The 18,717-nt window shown below is 38.7% G+C and overlaps 1 protein-coding gene across 1 annotated transcript in view; it reads right to left on the reverse strand.

Annotated features, from left to right (window-relative positions):
• Window positions 1-11,799: 11,799 nt before the first annotated feature.
• Window positions 11,800-18,717, reverse strand: part of LOC140141989 (all trans-polyprenyl-diphosphate synthase PDSS1-like) — a 28,884-nt gene continuing 21,966 nt past the window's right edge. The window contains exons 7-10 of the mRNA XM_072163889.1: window positions 15,888-15,997; window positions 15,195-15,389; window positions 14,420-14,500; window positions 11,800-13,317 (exon numbers count right to left, since the gene is read on the reverse strand). Coding sequence (XP_072019990.1) covers window positions 13,177-13,317; window positions 14,420-14,500; window positions 15,195-15,389; window positions 15,888-15,997 — 527 coding nt within the window. The 3' untranslated portion in view covers window positions 11,800-13,176. The remainder of the gene's footprint in view (window positions 13,318-14,419; window positions 14,501-15,194; window positions 15,390-15,887; window positions 15,998-18,717) is intronic.

Below are 18,717 nucleotides of genomic sequence, written 5' to 3' on the forward strand. Positions count from 1 at the left end.
CACTTTCCTGATTGTCCGTATTTGACGTTCCCAGATGCCTCCATGGTGACTTCCTGCTGGTGGATTAAAGGTCCACTCAATCTCTCTTTGCAGAAGGTAGTCATGGATTCTGTCTTGATTCAAGCGGCAATTTCTCGGCGTAACTCTCTTTCTGCCCCTATCAAATTGGTGCCATTGTCAGAGCGGATCTGTTTCACTTGGCCTCTTCTGGACACGAATCGTCGTATGACATTTACGCAGGCATCAGTGTCCAAAGATGCTGCCATTTCAATGTGTATGGCTTTGGATGCAAGGCAGGCGAACACTACACCATATCGCTTGACTATACTACGGCCTTGTTTAACTTCTAGGGGACCAAAATAGTCCATTCCAACTCTTGAAAATGGTGGCTCTCCTGGAGTGACTCTGTCTTTGGGAAGATCACTCATCATCTGCTGTTGTACCTTTGCATTCCTTTTTCTGCAGGAGATGCAACTGTTGATAACCTTTCTAGCTGCTGCATTAGCATTTGTTATCCAGTACTTCTTGTGCAGATGCGCCAACATGTGGTTTCTGCCCCCATGTCCAGTTGCTTCATGAATGTCATGTAAAATCAACTTTGCAATGTGGGACTTCTTTGGTATGATTGATGGAAATTTTGTCTTTTCAGGTAGAGCTGACTTAGCCAGTCGACCACCTACTCTGATTACTCCATCTTCTATAAATGGATTAAGTCTGTAGAGAGGACTTGCTTTCTTAATCTTGCTAACTTGTCAAGTTGTCTTCTGGCTGACTGTCATTACTTCTCAATTGCAGCTCTTTTAGTGTCTTAATTTCTTCTGGATATGCCTTGGTTTGGACATATACTATCACAGCTCTTTCTGCTTCTTGCATGTCAGCAACATTAAGCAAATCTGTAATGTTGCCATGCTCTTCATTCTCATCATTCTTTCTACCATCATCATCTCCATTATCAACTCTATCATCAACTCTATCATTATCTCTATCACGACAGATCTTGCGGAGATGTTTCTTGACTCTGAGGATCCATGCAACACAACGACAAAGTTGATACCATGAGGAGAATCGTGTAAGTAGTTTCTCCATGGTCTCTGTTGCTTCTTCTGTCAACGCTGTGTTGACTACTAATTTCTTTTAACTTCAGGATCTTCAGCTAGCTCTTCAGAGCTGTCTCCAATGGTAGTCTTCGGCCACTGGTTTTCTGCTTTGTGTAAGAAATCTGGACCATCAGTCCACCTTCTATTCTTGAGGAAGCAATCAACGGCTAAGCCCCTTGAGCAGTCGTCTGCAGGGTTTGAGCTGGTTCCTACATACTTCCATTGGTGTGGCTGGGAGCCATCTCTAATCAGTGCGACTCGATTAGCCACAAAGGTGTGGAATCTGGCGGTGTCATTGTTAATATACTTGATCACGGTCTGACTATCAGTCCAGAAGTATGTGCTTTCGACTTTCAACTGTAGTTCGTTTTGCAACATGTTGTTGACCTTTACGGCCATTGCAGCTGCAGTTAACTCTAGGCGAGGTATAGTTATGATCTTCAAGGGAGCAACTCTTGCCTTGGCTGTCAGGAGAGTAAGATGCACTTGACCCATCTCATTAACAAATCGTAAGTAGCTCACTGAACCATATCCCTTCTGACTTGCATCACAGAAGTGGTGCATCTGGACTTCACTTTCTTCAAAGTCCTTGGGCTTGAAACATCTTTCGATGGTGAAATCTGACAATTTCGGTACTTCATCAAGCCATCTTTCCCAACGGGTCAGAAGCTCACTAGGAATAGGCTCATCCCAACCAAGCTGCAGCTTGCTTAAGTTCTGCAATATTTGTTTTGCTGGCAGGATTGCTGGAGCAACAAATCCTAGCGGGTCATAGATGGAGCTTACAGTTGCTAGGATACCTCTTCTGGTAGGAGGTTTCTCTTTCACTTTAATATGGAAGCCAAACCTGTCGGTTTGTGGTGACCATAGCAACCCCAGCACCTTTTCTGATGGTAATTCTTCATTCTTCAAATCTAGTGTCTTTGTAGTCTCAGCTCTATCGTCTTCAGGGACTGACTGCAACACTTCTCTTGAGTTACTCAACCACTTTGTCAACTTGAAGCCACCATCCTTACACAAGCTGGTGAGATCACTGACGAGTTGAATAGCTTTGCTTTCACTTTCGATAGATTTGAGGTAATCATCGACATAGAAGTTGGACAGCACTGTGTTGCATACTTCTTCACTGTATTTCTCCTTACCATCATCAGCGGTCTTTCTCAGTGCGAAATTCGCACATGAAGGTGACGGTTAAGTTGCGCCCGAACAAGTGCACATTCATCCTATATTCCTTCAGAGGCAGACTCAGGTCACCGTAGGGCCACCACAGAAATCTTACTAAGTCTCTGTCTGGTTCTGGCACACGCACTTGATGGTACATTGCTTTTATATCTGCTACAACTCCAACAGGGTGCTCTCTAAACCTCGTCAACACACCTACCAAGTTGCTTGTCAAGTCGGGTCCTTTTAGTAACTGTGAGTTTAAAGACTGGCCCATATACTTCGCCGCACAATCAAATACAACTCGCAGCTTGCCCTTGGTGGGGTGAAACACCCCATGGTGGGGGACATACCACACCTTGCCATCCTTTCTATTGCATGCATCTTTGGGCACTTCTTCTGCATAATCATTTTTAAACATATCATTCATGAATGCAGTGTATTGGTCGTTGAAAACCGAGTCCCTTTCTAACTTCCTCTTAAGATGGCATGCCCGCAATTCGGCTTGATGTATATTGTTCGGCAATTTCATGTCATCATCTTTGAGCGGAAACCTACTTGGTAGTGCCCATCTACATACTTGATTGATGCTTCTACTTTGTTTAGGAATTGTCCTTCACTCACGCTTCTCTCTGGTTTATCGTCAATGATTCGCTCATTGAACTCAGCATTGTAGAGTTTCTCTAATTGCTGGTCAATAGTGTCATGTGCCTTAATTCTGTGGATGACTGATGTCCTTTTGTGTTCTTTATTTTTGACACCATACACTGTCCATCCGAGTCTAGTTTGGCAGGCGAAAGGTCCTTCACCTTGGCTGTTTACTACATGTATTGGCTCAAATGCTTTAGGCACATTATTTCCTATGAGAAGACCAATATGGCATTGAGATTCATCACTTAATCTTCCTAGCTTAACTTCTTCCATATAAGGAATTGCATCAATATCATCCTGGTTAATAATGTCAGCCAAGTCACCAGGGATCTTATCTTGTGTGTATGCCTTTGGAAGAGAGATGATATTATTTCTGTTCATGTCAGAAACTTCTAAATCTTGGATGATTTCACTGTCTACTATGATATCATCTGTTATGGTTTCAATTTCCAACTTGGTTTTCTTGCCCTTAACATGCAGTTCCTTTTGCAGCCTTTCAGAACAGAATACAGCATCACTGCCGTTGTCGAGATAGGCATATGTTTCTACAGACATTCTGGAAACTCTTGAGTATACTATGACTGGTATAATTGTGGGATATGATTCGCTAGATTTAACTCCGGCGCCTGTAAGCCCACATGTCTGATTAGCAACTTCACCAGACTTCTGTGTCTCTTCCTGTTTCACATGTAGCACTGTTGGATGGCGCTTTTTACATGTCTTGCAGGTAAGCTTGTATTTGCAGATTTTACTGTAATGTGTTGCTTTCTTTAGGCAGCCAAAACAAACTCCCAACTCTCTCAGATACTGCAACCGGTCACTTATAGGCTTTTCCTTTAATTTGTTACACATTTCCAAAGTGTGATCTTTACCCTTGCAGTATGTACATGGCTTGTCGGCTCCTGGGCTACTTGTCGACACATTTGGCCTGGCTCCTGGACTATATGACATTACATTTGGTCTGGCTCCTGGACTATTTGATGTCACACTTGCCGACACAGCTTCTGTGTTTGTTGCTAGATTTCTTCTAGCTTTATAAGTCTGATAGTTTGGGTTTTTTACCCTTTCTTCCTTCTTAGTACTATCTTCCTTCTCCGTCACACTTCTACCGTAGGCAGCATTAGTTGCGATTCTAGCCTGTTTTTCTAAGAAGGAGGTGAAGTCTTCAAATGTTACCACTTTGTTTCTTTCTTCTTCTACATAATCTACTTGTCTCCTCCATCTGTCTCTCATACTATATGGTAACTTCATCATCAACATTCTAATGTTTGCTGTACTTTGCAACTCATTAGTATAGCCCAGGCTGGTCATGGTATTTTTGCATTCTAACAAAAATAATGACAAATCTTGTAGCCCTGAACTATCACCCTTCACATTCGCCACTGCCTCTCATCTTCGCTAAGTAAGCCTCTGCAATCTTGTGCTTATTACCATATTTCCTTTCCAACAACCTTTTTGCTTCCAGGTAACCAACCTCATCATCCATGTGAATACAACTTTTCACCAAACTGTTGGCTTCACCTCTTGTGTACTGTTCAAGATAGTACAGACGGTCTCTATTACTTTTGCTCTTATTTTCGATTATGAATTCGAAGGCTCTTATAAACGTAATATACAGAAGCGGGTCTCCAGTAAATGTCTGTAATGTCCGCTTTGGTAAACTCGCTTGTTTATGTTGTTCCACCAGCAGCCTTGTTAAGTTGTCTTGGTTGCGTGCCAAATTTTCTATACTGGTATCTTCTTTCACTTCTATTGGCTCGCTATTTACATGTTGCCGTGGCAACATGACTTGTTTTTTCTTCACATCAGGCTCTGGTGACAAAGTTACTCTATGACCGTACGTTACTGATGAAGGCCCTTCATGTTCATACTGTTCACTGTACTGTTCTTGACCATACTGACAATACTGTTCATCAATACTTTCATATTTAGTGGCAGACAAATAATGTGGGGGTATTCTGTCCCCTGTACTCTCTGATTCCTCAGGTGCTGCTGCAGGAAACAAGACTTCACTTTGTGGTGGAAAGTTGACTTGCATAACTTGACTGGTTGTTAACCTGCTTCTTGGTTGAACTTGTTGACCTAAATCAGTATGTACTTTACCATCAGTAGTCATGCCCACTGCTGGCTGCTCTTTTGCAGGTCCCAACTCCATATGTGTGTATTTTGGTCTTGCCCCTGGATTTAGACCTACAGCACCAATTGTATCATGTTTAGCTAGGAACTTGCCATCAATTTCTTGACCTTCTCTAGTGTTGTGGTTCAACCACTGCCTCACTGATGTGTTTGTATCTGGTTGAGCTTCTGTGAGGTCATCAAGCACCGATTTTGGTCTACTTCTTAAGCTCTGGGATTTATGTTCATAATCCTCCAATACATCTATTTTGGCTTGCTCTATGTTTATTTCGGTCTTCATTTCCAACCACTCTCTTTGTTGTTGCAAGTCCCTTGCCCTGGCTTGCATTTCTTGTTCCAAGTCTCTTGCCCTTGCTTGGATATTAAATTCCTCACTTTCTAAAGCTTGTTTTTCCTTCAATGCTTTGGCTCGACATTCTAGCTCTACCTTTCTCGTTGCTGCTTGTAATAAAGCATATTCTGTACTTTTAGATAGTGCATCACTTTTATAAGATCTTCTGCTTCTTAATTCGGAACCGCTTTTATGACTCGACATGATGTTTTCGATAGTACCGAAACAAACGAATTAATCTAAACGGCGCCGATGCAAGCAACGAAGCTTAAATATTTTTCTAAAGTGAACAACGGTTCACTAATTTATGTGAGAAACTATCGTAGGACCTGTGTAAAGTGTGGTTTGTGAGGCTACATGTGTCGAAACCTGAAATAAATATGAATGTCAGTATACACGAAACTTCGCTTGAATGCAGGCCCTACGTTGCTTACCGACGGGTGGGAGAAAGCTCGATCCACTCGCTTATCGTGTGCCGACGGGCGGGAGTAAGCTCTTTGCGCCCGTTTATTGATAACAAAATACCACAAAACTCTTTTTTAGGTAGAAGTCCTGAGTCAGTGTTGTATGATTCTATGAGTCATTCCTGCACAACGGTGCAAGAGATCTAATGTCAGTGTTAGAAATGTACATACAGGCACTTTACTACCAAACTTTATTTGAATTGTCGTAAGCGACTCGCGAAGGGTGGGAGTAAACTTGTTACCCCTTTATTAGATATTTATTAAAAAATACCACAAAGCTATTTTTCAGTAGTAGTCCCGTGTCAGTTTGTGCTTTTGTTGTCGTAAGCGACTCGTGGGAGTGTTAGAAATGTACATGCAGGCACTACTACTGATATCTTTATTTGATTTCTACGATTCGGATTCATAGGCCTTGATATAACTTCTTTGAAGTTCTAATCTATAAGCTTCTACCAAGTGTGCATTTATCTTCATGCACACTCATTAATATTTGCTATATTCAGTGACGTCTGACATGACTGGAGGCTGTGCCGGCTGTCTGTGCCAATGCAATGTTTATGTTTACACTGCTGACACGACCTTAAGCTTTTAGCTATTTTTAGGTAAGCTTACAAAACAGACACGCAACTGAACCTTTATTTGGTAACTATTTACCAACTATAGCATCTTCTTACAGATAATTAATCTTTACAAATATAGGGGCAAACTTGCTTTGCTCCCCTGGTTAGTAGAAGCTTGGTACTAAATAATACAATCTTCGATGACTCGGAACCAACAACAAAAAGTGACACAAATCATCACAAATCCAAGGATACACTTTAGCTGAAACGTATCTTGATGATGTTTATTATCTTCACTTGCTATTCTTCTTCTTCTTCTTGTCACAAATATAATTATGTTGGTTCAGGTAAAGATTAATTGTGTCTTTACCGAGAGCTTCTACACTACAATACTTCAAAAACCAAGATGACAGCCTCCAGTGCCAAATTCGGCACCAAATTACATGTGATTGATGGGCTGCAGGCTATGTTTAGCTTATACTTCAAGGGCGCTCATCACATAAACAAACATGCCATAGGAATGCAATGATTAAGGATGCACAACACTTGAACAAACTTTGATTTTGGTAAATGGCATCAACACTTCAAGTAAAATATGACTTGCTGGAAGACCTGTCTCAATTGACTATCATTAGCTTCAGACTTCTGCTGCTTTCAGCCGAGAATTATTCTACAGTGCAACAAACTTTTTTAAACAATCATTCATACAAACCTAAGACATAGTATAGCATGAATGTTCTTGTTTCTAATTATTCTAAATAAATAATTGCGTTTTGTTTTAAAGCATAATTAAATTAAAAATATGATGAAATAAAATATTCAATTTCAATATAACTTTATTGGTGAATCATCCACACATTGACTTACTATTCCATTTGAAGTGCATACACCTTCAGTGGCGGCACCAGGAATAATTGTTCGGGGGGAGGGGGGAAAAATTGATCAATTGTGTGCAAAATTATTTGCCCCCCCCCAGCGCTGCCACTATACACCTTCTATGGAAGACATGACATTCATCTTCCACACAAGGGGTGTGAATTTCAAATGGGGTTACCTGAATATAGGTAATTCCATTTGACATCTACACTCCCTGTGTAGGAGATTAATATTTTGTATTCCATATGGAATGTATGGATTTCAAAAGGAATAGCCCAATTAAATTCTTCCAAGCCTACACAATTCAATCTTGTATGTATGTACAAACAGTATTTCCTCCAAATTACCTTAAGGGCTGGGGTATGAGCGTTTGGACAGTATTTATTTTGGGACATCAGAGCACATCAGACATATCGAATTGCATTCTGAATACGAAGAATGTCATTCTGATATCAAATAATTTGATTTTTGAAATTCGCAATTTAATACACATTTTATGGCAAATCATTAAAATTGATATTTTTGATATTTAACAGTACTTGAAGTAAACTTTATAAATCTGATGATTTATACTTAAAGTGTATGTAGGTGGGATGAAAACCCGACGATCAATTGAAAATTTTGACCTTTCATTATTGAAGATATGGATTTTTTTCCCAAAACACCAAAAAAAAATTAGGTCTTTTTGGGAAAAAATCCATATCTTCAATATGAAAGGTCAAAATTTTCAATTGACCGTCGGCTTTTCCTCCCTGCTACATACACTTTAAGAATATATCATTAGATTTATATAATTTACTTCGAGGACTGTTATATATCAAAATTTGAAAAATATCAAATTTTTATAATTTGTCATAAAATTTGTATTATATTGTGATTTTCAAAAATGAAAATTATTTGATATCAGAAAGACATGCTTCAGTATTCAGAATGCAATTCGATAGGTCCGAGGTGCTCTCATGTCCCACAAAAAATACTGTCGAAGCATAATAAACGCTCATTTTAGATCCCTTAATAATATGGAAAAAATAATACACTTGAGCAAATTGGAACTTTCTCACAAAGTTCATATTATATTGTTAAGGATCATTCCAAAGGTTTTGCCTCCATCCAAGCTCATTAAGTTCTGTAAATGGTACCCTCTTGACAAGTAAGAATGGCCACACATACTAACGCAGGGTCACTGCTCTCCTCCCAACATGGCCCCCACAAGAAATATGCTAGCTCTGGCCACTGACAATGCTGACAAGATACTGTTAAAGAACTGGAGAATAGGTGAATTTTGCTGCCCACTTCAACAGCCCAAAAAGCTAGTAGGCATTAGCAACCAAAAGACAAAATTTTTTATGTATAATTCCATTGGTTTCACAATTTTCATTTTTACACATTTTTGACAATTTGTCTGCCCCCTCCCCCCGGATAAAAGCAGGGGGAAGCAAAAAGAAAGGGGCAGCAGAAGAATGAGTGGCAATAGTACTTTATGCCACCCATTTTTCTTCTGCCACCCCTTCCTTTTTGCTGCCCCTTGCTATTCCCCCAGGGGCTCTGCCCCAAAGCCCTAAATATATGCGCATGATATAGGTACTTTATAAAGAATGGCCAATAACTACCATTTACATTGGGACTGACTTCTGTAAATCCAGAGATTCAAAAAAGAAAAGAGATAAAACTATTCGGAGGGAACCAAAACATTTAGGGTTAGCAACTATTTTAAACTGTTGCAATTTGATAGTTCACAGCATCTTGTGAATGGTAGTGAGCTTTGGTAAAAATTGCATTGATCATTTCATAGCGAGTGTGCAGAAGAATTCAAATATCAAAGATATACTTTTGTAGGACCTGTGGTTCTTGAATTATGTTGTAAAGAGGGCTGAAACAACAACACTTTTGTAAAACGTACATAACTCAAAAGCAACAATATATCAAGCAGGTTTTCAAAGTATATGATTTATAGAATGCACTTTTGCAAAATATCAAAGTGTTATGTTTCAATAATATATTGATTTACATAATTAAAATCGATTTTTTTGTTTGTTTGCTTCGACCAACAATACCTATTTACCCTTAAACATAATAATTATTTCATGATTTTCATAAAAATTATACTAGATACAATGACATGTATCAAGGGCTCAGTGTAATACTGGCTCATCTACATTAGCTCCCCTGTGTAATGTTTTGTATAAATGTAATTGTGCTTATGAATATATTACGCAGGGCAGCTAATAATGGTAGATAAGGCATTGTTGTACTGAGCCCCTTACAAGGTAGAAACTTCTGGTGACAATCCACGATTGTAATATGTCAAGTTTTACAATACCATGAAAATGATCAAATATAATGGTTTTTGAACACCAGTTACCTGAATAATTCTGATACATGAACACCAGACCTTCATTTTTGAGGAGCTCAATTGCACCAGAGCTCCTACAGCTCTCCTTAAGAACATTTCAGGAGTATGATTTACTGAGCTCCTCACTACTTGAATCTCTATGTTTTAATACAGATATTAAAAGATTGAGCTCCTTGTTGAGCAGCTTAGTAAACTCAGGAGAGTGATTAACAGAGCTCCTGCAATTTTTAAAAACGAAGGCCTTGAACACCCAATTTTGAGATGAGAAGAGCTCATACTACAAAAGTGGTGAAGATCTTGTGTGCAGTTAGTCTATTTTACACAAGTTCCAAGTTTCCAGACAACTTCTACTTAGATTTGTGTTTCCTGAGATATGATAAGTTTCATGCTGCAGAAAATGACAAAATAAATAAGGTTAAAGGTGTGTGACCCGAATAATGGCCCACCCTACCCCTCATACATGTGCAAGGTAGAAATGCAGGGTAATGTGACATGATCTGATCCACTAAGACTGCATTTTTACTCCTTATTTTTGCTTATACTTCAATGTGATTATTGCCAACTTTTGTCCGACTGGATCAGATAGTGTCACATACAAAAAATCAGACCACCCAACCTTTAATTTTGCTTTATCATATCACACATGGAATGAATGTTCCTGAATACTGTCTGATTCTTTTCATCAATTAAAACAAATAAAAGATATGCAGAAAATTGGTAAATGCAGACTTATGGTAAAACAAATGCATGGAGGTATGTGTGTAAAAATTTAAAACACAAATATTCCTATGAATGTGGGGGGGTTATGTGGATGTGGCTCTTTTTGGAAGGAGACAAAATTGAGATGTTAACGTAAGTCTTGGAACATTTCAAATGATACAAACATCCTGGCAAACACAAACATGTTTAAAAAAATTATATGTGTTGCAGTCAAGCAAAATCAGTCGGAACTCGGAAATATTGATTTTGAGATATAGCCAAATAAAGGAAATATTTCTGTTTGTTTCCTGTTGTTTTGAAAACTCTTTAATTGCTCATATGTTTGGAACTGGTTGTTTAATTTCAATGGATTTTTCTTTTTACTATCCAACAAAAACAGAAGATTTAATATTTCAGAGTTCAACTGATTTTACTTGATTGCATCACATATACAGGTTATAAACAAGTCTTGGTTTTGGTTCAAAGCAATTTAGTAACATTTAAATGTCGGGTTATAAAAGGCCATGAAAACATTTTTAAAATGTTTAAGATTGCATTATTATTTTTAAAATATTTTCAAAATATATTATTGTGAAATATTTTTGGCAAATATTTTGCAAAATATTGTCAACTCTTACATACTGTTTTGTAGCAAGATTTCAAAAATGTTTTTAAAAACATTTTATACCTTTTATATAATCCCACATTTAAATGTTTTCTGTATTGTGTTTGCTCTGATCAAATTTTATCCAAAAAACTTGTACATAATTTACAACATACATCCTAAAAAACGTTGATGCAGATCAAGCCAGGTAGTGGCCACACCAGCCATGATTTTCAATTTCAATTTGAATATTAAGGACATTTCAAATTGCTCTTAAAATTGAACAATTCAAAAGCAAAACTGGTCTACAACTGTCTCCAGGCACAACTTCTGTTCAGGAAGCTAAACTCACAAGTTTGATTTTTACATCATATGACTAAATTGACAATAATCAAAACCCATTTAACAACATTTGCCTAATGCTCTAGAGTTTAGTCACAAATGAGAACTTACTGTAAATATCCTATAAGTTGTACAACTTAAAATAAAACAACCAATAAAAAGTATCAACATTGACATTGCACTGCAAGTATTTATTTCAAAAGTAACTTGGGGTTGGGGCACTTAAATACTATCATGTGTTGTCATTGTGATCCTCATGTAGGCCAACACATGGCCAACCTAAGTACTGACCTACTTCATGTGAAAAAACCAATCCTAATCATTGACCTTCCTTGAAACATTCTTGAAAATTAAGGGAGCTCTCTTCATTTTGGATGAAGATTGTTTTTTACTTTTACCTTGTAATCCCTGTTTTATTTTATTATTATTATTTTTTTTTTGCTCTTTACTTTTTCATACCATCGAAAATAAATTGGGTCAACCTTTTCGGGCTGTTGATGGGCGACAAATTTACCTTTTCTGCCCCCGGTAGAAGCGGCCACGGTACTCCACTGCCAATAGACAGTCACCCCATTTTACCCCATCAAAACACAGATTTTGGTATCAGGTGAAAGCTTCTATTTTTCTCAAAACCCCAGTGATATTTGGGCGGTATGAACAAAAGCATGATAGTTTGGTGACCCACCACTCCGGAAGTCATGTGCTGCTCTATGAGCCACTGTGATACACAATTTCGCCAGAGTAATTTAACTCAATACATAGAATAAAAATGTTTGAGTGACAGGCCTCAATATGAGGTAAAAAATGTCATAATTATGTAACAATCGGATCACCCCAATCTGTGACCTTCTAAAATTAGCCATTACAAATCAAAGGCATTTCTTTACATAAAATAACTTGGGGCTAATCTAGTAGATGTTCATATACCCCCTATGGAAGACATGACCTTAATCTCCCACACATGGAGTGCAGATTTCAATTGAGTCACCCCCAAGTTCAGGTAACCCCATATGAAATTCACACTCCTTGTGTGGGAGAGTAAGGTCATGTCTTCCAAAGGTGGTATATGGATTTCATCTGGAATAGGCAGAATAGGCCATTAGTACAAAAAACAAACACAAGGTAGACTTTGAATGCATCATATTTTGCATTTCAACTCTCATTTTACATTCCATTTTTTTATAATTATTACTATTATTTGGTACAAATAATATGGTACTATTATTTGGCATTTGCATGGTAAAGCTGTGAATCTCCATTTTTAGTGCTTTTCTCGCTTTTAAAAGATTCATTTCTACTACGAAAATCTATTTCTGTGGCGCATGATTGCAGAATTCGACTACCGTTACAACTGATAAGCTTAAAGTTTGACCCAATTTTCCAGCCTGAATTTGCCAAAAAAATCCATTTTCTGGCACATCCAAGCAACATATATATTATTATGTGATATTTTACTACACAAATCATTCAGTATATGACCTTATATTTTGTGTATTTTTGGTCACTCACCACATCAATTCTGCTCAAGCAATATAATGGTTAAATTCAGAAATAGAGGGCAGTATTTTATTTTATTTTTTTATAACTTTTATTTTTGATTTTCGCCAATTTGGGGTCCTAAATCGTGCGCTTTTTCTCGCATTTTGCAGTTGCCATCTCGCATTTTTGGTCAAAAAATTGCGGGTTTTTTCTCTAAGCCTAGTTATAAGTTAGGGTGAGGATTCGGTTAGGGATAGGATTAGGATTAATAATTGAATTATTGTGTTTTCAGACTAATGACCCTTCAAACTATTGACCTGTAACTGCTAGATGCGGTAAATACAAAAAAAAAAAAAACTAGTTCACATTTAAGGCACAAAAAAAATAAATAAAATAATAGCGACTAAATATAAATCTTCAACTCTATTTGACCCTTGTTATAACCCTGTTGGTAAGTTCTATTAGTGCCTGACGTTCTGGGCTTGGTTTTAGTTGAAGTATTTGGCGTTGTGCTTCCTCGCTATGCTGTTGTGCCAGGTACCGTGTTTGCTCAATTCCGTCCGTCTGAAAAATGTAAAAGAAAAATTTCGTTTTCCAAAATTTAAATTATATTTATTCTACATACATTATAACCCTGTTGTGATAGTAATTGGCAAAAAACTAGAAATTTGTGGTTCTCGACCTTAAGTGTCCATCACAAGGCCTCCATCACAATGCCTCTTTACATTGTTGTAACAATTCAAGAAAATATATTTTTGAAAAAAAAGAAAGTTGAAAAAAATATGCAACTTAGCTCTTTATCAAAATAAAAAATATTTAAATTAGACCCCTCAAAAAGTACCTTAAGTTTCTAACTGGGGCCTTCCTATCCTAAAATATCCGCCTATCCATTCAAGAGCTACAGAATGTGGACGGATGGAGATGCAGACGGACATTGCAAAAACAGTATGTCTCTTGAAGGAGTCATAAAACTGGCCAGGATACTATATATTGTTTGATAACTATACAAAACTACAAATTCAGTTGTGGCCATAGATTTAAACGAACAAGGAATTCTTGTTGCCCCATTGAAGGGGTTGTTCAAGAAGGTGGCCCCCCATCTGCAATAGCTGCCAGGTGTCATCATTTTAGATGTGTATACTATAGAATGCAGAAATTAACTGTCAAATGTCTAAACAGAGGAAGAGGATTACGCATCATACACTGGAACATGGAAACATTCAAACATTGTTTAAGTTCCATGATGCGTAAGCCTCTTCCTCTGTTTGTATGATTATATTAGGCTGGCGGGTAAGCATCATTAATTGATCTCGTACACTGGTGTGTAATGTGTTGTTTGTACTGTTCACCCTTGACTGCTCATATCCATAAGTACCAGACTTGAGTCCTGTTTATCAGGGACAGTCTGTGTAGCTCAGTGGTTGGAGTGCTCGCCCGACAAGCGAGAGGTCTGGGGTTCAAGTCCCCACAGGGAGGTATGTCGGAGTTTTTTCTCTGGTATATCTGCCTATGCATGTTATGTTTCCATTTGTAAATTCATGTTTAAATGTGCTAGTGTGCGATGCGTAATTCTTCTTTCCCCTGTATGTCAAATGTCTATTTATATTATAGGGCAGCTATTGCAGATGGGGCTTTCTTTGTATACATAATGTCTATTATTGTTTACCTTTGCTACAGCATTCCTAGCTGCCTCCACATCACCAGGTTGGTTAAATCGCCTTAATATCATCACATTTAATTCTGGGAACTGCATGGTATTGAAAAAGAACACACCAACTATGTCACTTTCTTTCTTTATGATTTTTTCCATCAACTGGGATGAAAGTGGGCGATATCCGTATCCAAAAAATGACCTGGCCCATGGAAAGGTGAGCGAGTCCATGTGTGTGGCATTCAGCATTCATGGGGTGGCTTGTCCAGGAAAGAATACATGGCAGAGATTACAGCACCGACTGGGTATGTCCCCTTCGAAAAACAAATCTTTTTACACATCATCACAAAACAAAACTTTTTTTTAATTTCCAGGAATATTTTTTCTTCATGCATCCATTTCAAGAAATCCTGATATGTCCAGATGACATACATGTACATCACATGACAATGTATTTATCTAATAAAATAAAGATTCTTATATTTTTTTATCAGCTTGAAACAACAGAAACCTCTACATTTTCTGCATGAAGAATAGAATAAAAAATTGTAACCACATTTTTTAAGAAAAGCAATTTTGGTACCGGAGTCAATAATTATTATTCTTAAGTGAACTCCCCTTTCTTCCACTCCACCATTGTTTTATCACTTTGAGAGAGGAATTTAATAAAGATTTCTATTTTTAATCAAAGTGGCCCATTAAAAATTTTTTTTAGTGGGCTGTAACCAAAATAACACCAATATTTTATATCTTTCATGACATAATGGAGGAGTGGATTTTGACACCATACCTTTTCTGAAGCAAATAACACCGGAGCTGTAGCTAAACCGAGTTTCAAGTCGGCAGATGTAGGTTTGCCCATGGTAGCATCTGATGAGACAAAATCTAATACATCATCTATGAGTTGAAAAGCCATGCCTATATTCCTGCCGTATTGGTATGCTATCTCACACTCTACTGCATTGCACTCCCCTAATACTGCAGCCTGTTGTAAAGTATAATAAGTGTTAAATAAATAAATGTTGGCATTTATAAGATACAATGCTTTTCACATGTATTAAAGGGCTTTACATTTATTCCGGTGTTGATAGAATATGTCAGCTGCAATACAATACTCAAGACATGCACACATACCTTGGGTGGCACTCAATGGACAATATTCATATAACAGCTCCCCATTTCACCCCTGGATAGAGAGAGGCAAGTGAGGTAAAACACTTTCCTCAGGTGCACAACACGATAGCACCACCGGGGCTTGAATTCCCAATCCTCCAATGTCAGGCTGTACTACTGCACCACAATGACCCCTGGGTAATTAAATAACCCATGAGTGGTCTTCTTCCTTTGGAAGGGCAGTTTGCCTTTTCTCTATACCATGACTGTACTTATTAGAAAAATGCCTTTCAAATACTGATACATGTTTGTACCACAACTGTACAATGCACAGTCTCCACATATCAAGGTACCCAATAGTTATACTTACAGCTTTACAGCTTTGAGCCATCAGGCTAGCTGTCTTCTTGTAGGTTTTCTGGAGGTAGTGACTAAATCTATCATTCTCATTTTCTTTGGATCCTAGTTGCATAAATTCACCTGCAAAAGTTACAGATACAATAGGATTAAAAACATTAAAACAATAAGCAAATATTATGGAGTTAACAGCCTAAATATATATACAAAAATGTGTACCTTTAATTTAAAACAAAAGGAACAAAAGAAAACTGAAACAAAAGAACTGATAAATAAAATTAAAGTTATGAAAAGTACAGAAAAGTAAAATCTGATATAACTGTTTTAAATAAAGCTTCATTGAAGAAATGTGTTGTCTCTTATATCGTGTTTCTATTGAGGCCCCTGCATTTTGCCGGAAAAATTGTTCGCCGTCAAATAGTGGCGAGAGACGGATAACGGTCAGTTTCCATTGCACGTTGTTTACCGGTAAACACTTGATGAACAGCGTCGCTTGACACGCCTCGAAAGTTTGCCGGCGAAAGGTCGCGCACTGGGGTCAATCCCCGGGTCAATCGCAAAGCATTGTGGATTTTAGTATTGCAGTATTTTTATCTATGCCCGTGCAACGGGGCATAGATATTGTATTTGTTCTGTTTAGTTTTCTCCTTTTCCTTCTCCTTCTTCTCCTTCTCCTCCTTCTTCTCACGCTTCCTTTGCACTCCTCTAGCTCAGAAACTAAAGTAGCCTAGGGGCCCATACTTGGTACAATGATGGCCCATGACCCCTAAAAGTTTCCTAGGGTACCCCCGACCCCAGAGGTCAAAGGTCATGGGCTACAGGGGGCAATATGTGTGTACGATCCGTCCAGAAATTATGTAACATAAAATGCATTAACATAAATGTATGTTGAAGTGAAGTCGCCCGTAGCATTGTAACATAATTTAAAAATAAAATAATATACACACCGCCAGCGTATAAATTGCACAGATTGCGATATTGTCTAGAATCACTGATGAGTTATTGCAGTACTGAATGACGACACATGTGAGTTGGTAATTTCTAATTCTAGGGCCAAGGGATCGGTAAGAAATGCTTCAAGGGTGGTGTGTAGAGATATGCCATCGGTGAAATATGAGGCCGTAGAAGAAAAATTTGCGTGGGGGATAGGCATACGTCCGCGAAGCGTGCCTCTCGTCGCGCTTTGCCATGGGTGGTCTGGAGTCGTCGGCGCCAACTGAAGGCAATTAGTGGACACTTATTACACTGTGATTGAAAACTATGTTCCATAATATGAAGACCCAATTGAAGCAGTTTGTAGTCCATTTCTCATAGTAGCGTAGGCTACCTTGACTTTTTGACGAGGGGGGGGTGAGTGAGAGGCAAAGAAAATTGCCTCATAGGCGCGGGTTTATTTGGCGTGAAGCGCCCGCATAGAAATTTGCAATTTACACTATTTTTTACTCAAGGTGTTTATCAAAATCGTGGCCTATTTAAACAAAACATGACTAAAGAATTCCCTTTCTGTTGGGATCATAGGCCTACTGATAATATTTTTCGGCTTCGTCGTGTGTATCTGCGTCTTTTTCACTTCTATCAATCTTTATACTCAGGCTAGGCCTATCCCGGATAGTAGGCCTAGGCCTATCACAGATCTCCTGAAAGTTGGGCGTCCTCCTCCATGCGATCGGTCCTCAGCAATAATTACAATATTTATGCAGATGCTACTGTTTTTACACAAATAATCTTTGATTGAAACCCCAATAGGCCTAGGTAGGCCTACCCTAAAATTTATATCGTGGTATTAAAATGATGCACAAAATTAAAATCTTTTAATTTTGTGTAATATTGTAGGCCTATGAAAAAACCCAGACCTACTATCCGGGATAGGCCTAGCCTGAGTATGTGTTTTAGAGAGTGATGGTCTGATGGGGTATAAGAGAGAATGAAGGCTTGGTGGGGTATTGGAGAGAGTGTGGGCCATTCCTGTTGGTGTTTTAGAGCGAGTGAGTGTCTGGTGGAGTATAAGAGAGTGAGGGTCTGGTAGGGTATTAGAGAGAGTCTGGGCGAGTCTGGTGGCGTTTTAGAGAGAGTGAGTGTATAGTGAAGTATAAGAGAGAGTGAAGGCTTGGTGGGGTATTAGAGAGTATGGGTCAGCCTGTGTGGTGGTTTAGAGCGAGTGAGTGTCTGGTGGAGTATAAGAGAGAGTGAGGGTCGGAGGGTTATTAGAGAAAGTGTGGGGCGAGTCTGGTGGTGTTTTAGAGCTAGTGTCTAGTGAAGTATAAGAGAGTGAGGGTCTGGTGGGGTATTAGAGAGAGTGTGGTCCTGACTGGTCCAGTCTAGTGGTGTTTTAGAGAGTTTGATGGTCTGATGGGGTATAAAAGAGAGTGAAGGCTTGGTGGGGTATTAGAGAGCGTATGGGTCAGCCTGTTGTTGTTTTAGAGCGAGTGGGTGTCTGGCTTGGTAGGGTATAAGAGAGAGTGAAGGCTTGGTGGGGTATTAGAGAGAGTATGGGTCAGCCTGTTGGTGTTTTAGAGCGAGTGAGTGTCTGGTGGAGTATAGAGAGAGTGATGGCTGGGTGGGGTATTAGAGAGAGTTTGGGTCAGCCTGGTGGTGTTTTAGAGCGAGTGAGTGTCTGGTGGCGTATAAGAGAGTGATGGCTGGTGGGGTATTAGAGAGAGTTTGGGTCAGCCTGGTGGTGTTTTAGAGCGAGTGAGTGTCTGGTGGAGTATAAGAGAGAGGGTCTGGTGGGGTATTAGAGAATGTGGTCAGTCTGGTGGTGTTTTAGAGAGATTGATGGTCTGATGAGGTATAAGAGAAAGTGATGGCTTGGTAGGGTATTAGAGAGAGTAGGCCTATGGGTC

The sequence above is a fragment of the Amphiura filiformis genome, chromosome 20 (genome assembly GCF_039555335.1).
Source record: "Amphiura filiformis chromosome 20, Afil_fr2py, whole genome shotgun sequence".
In the NCBI taxonomy this organism is placed as follows: Eukaryota; Metazoa; Echinodermata; class Ophiuroidea; order Amphilepidida; family Amphiuridae; genus Amphiura; species Amphiura filiformis.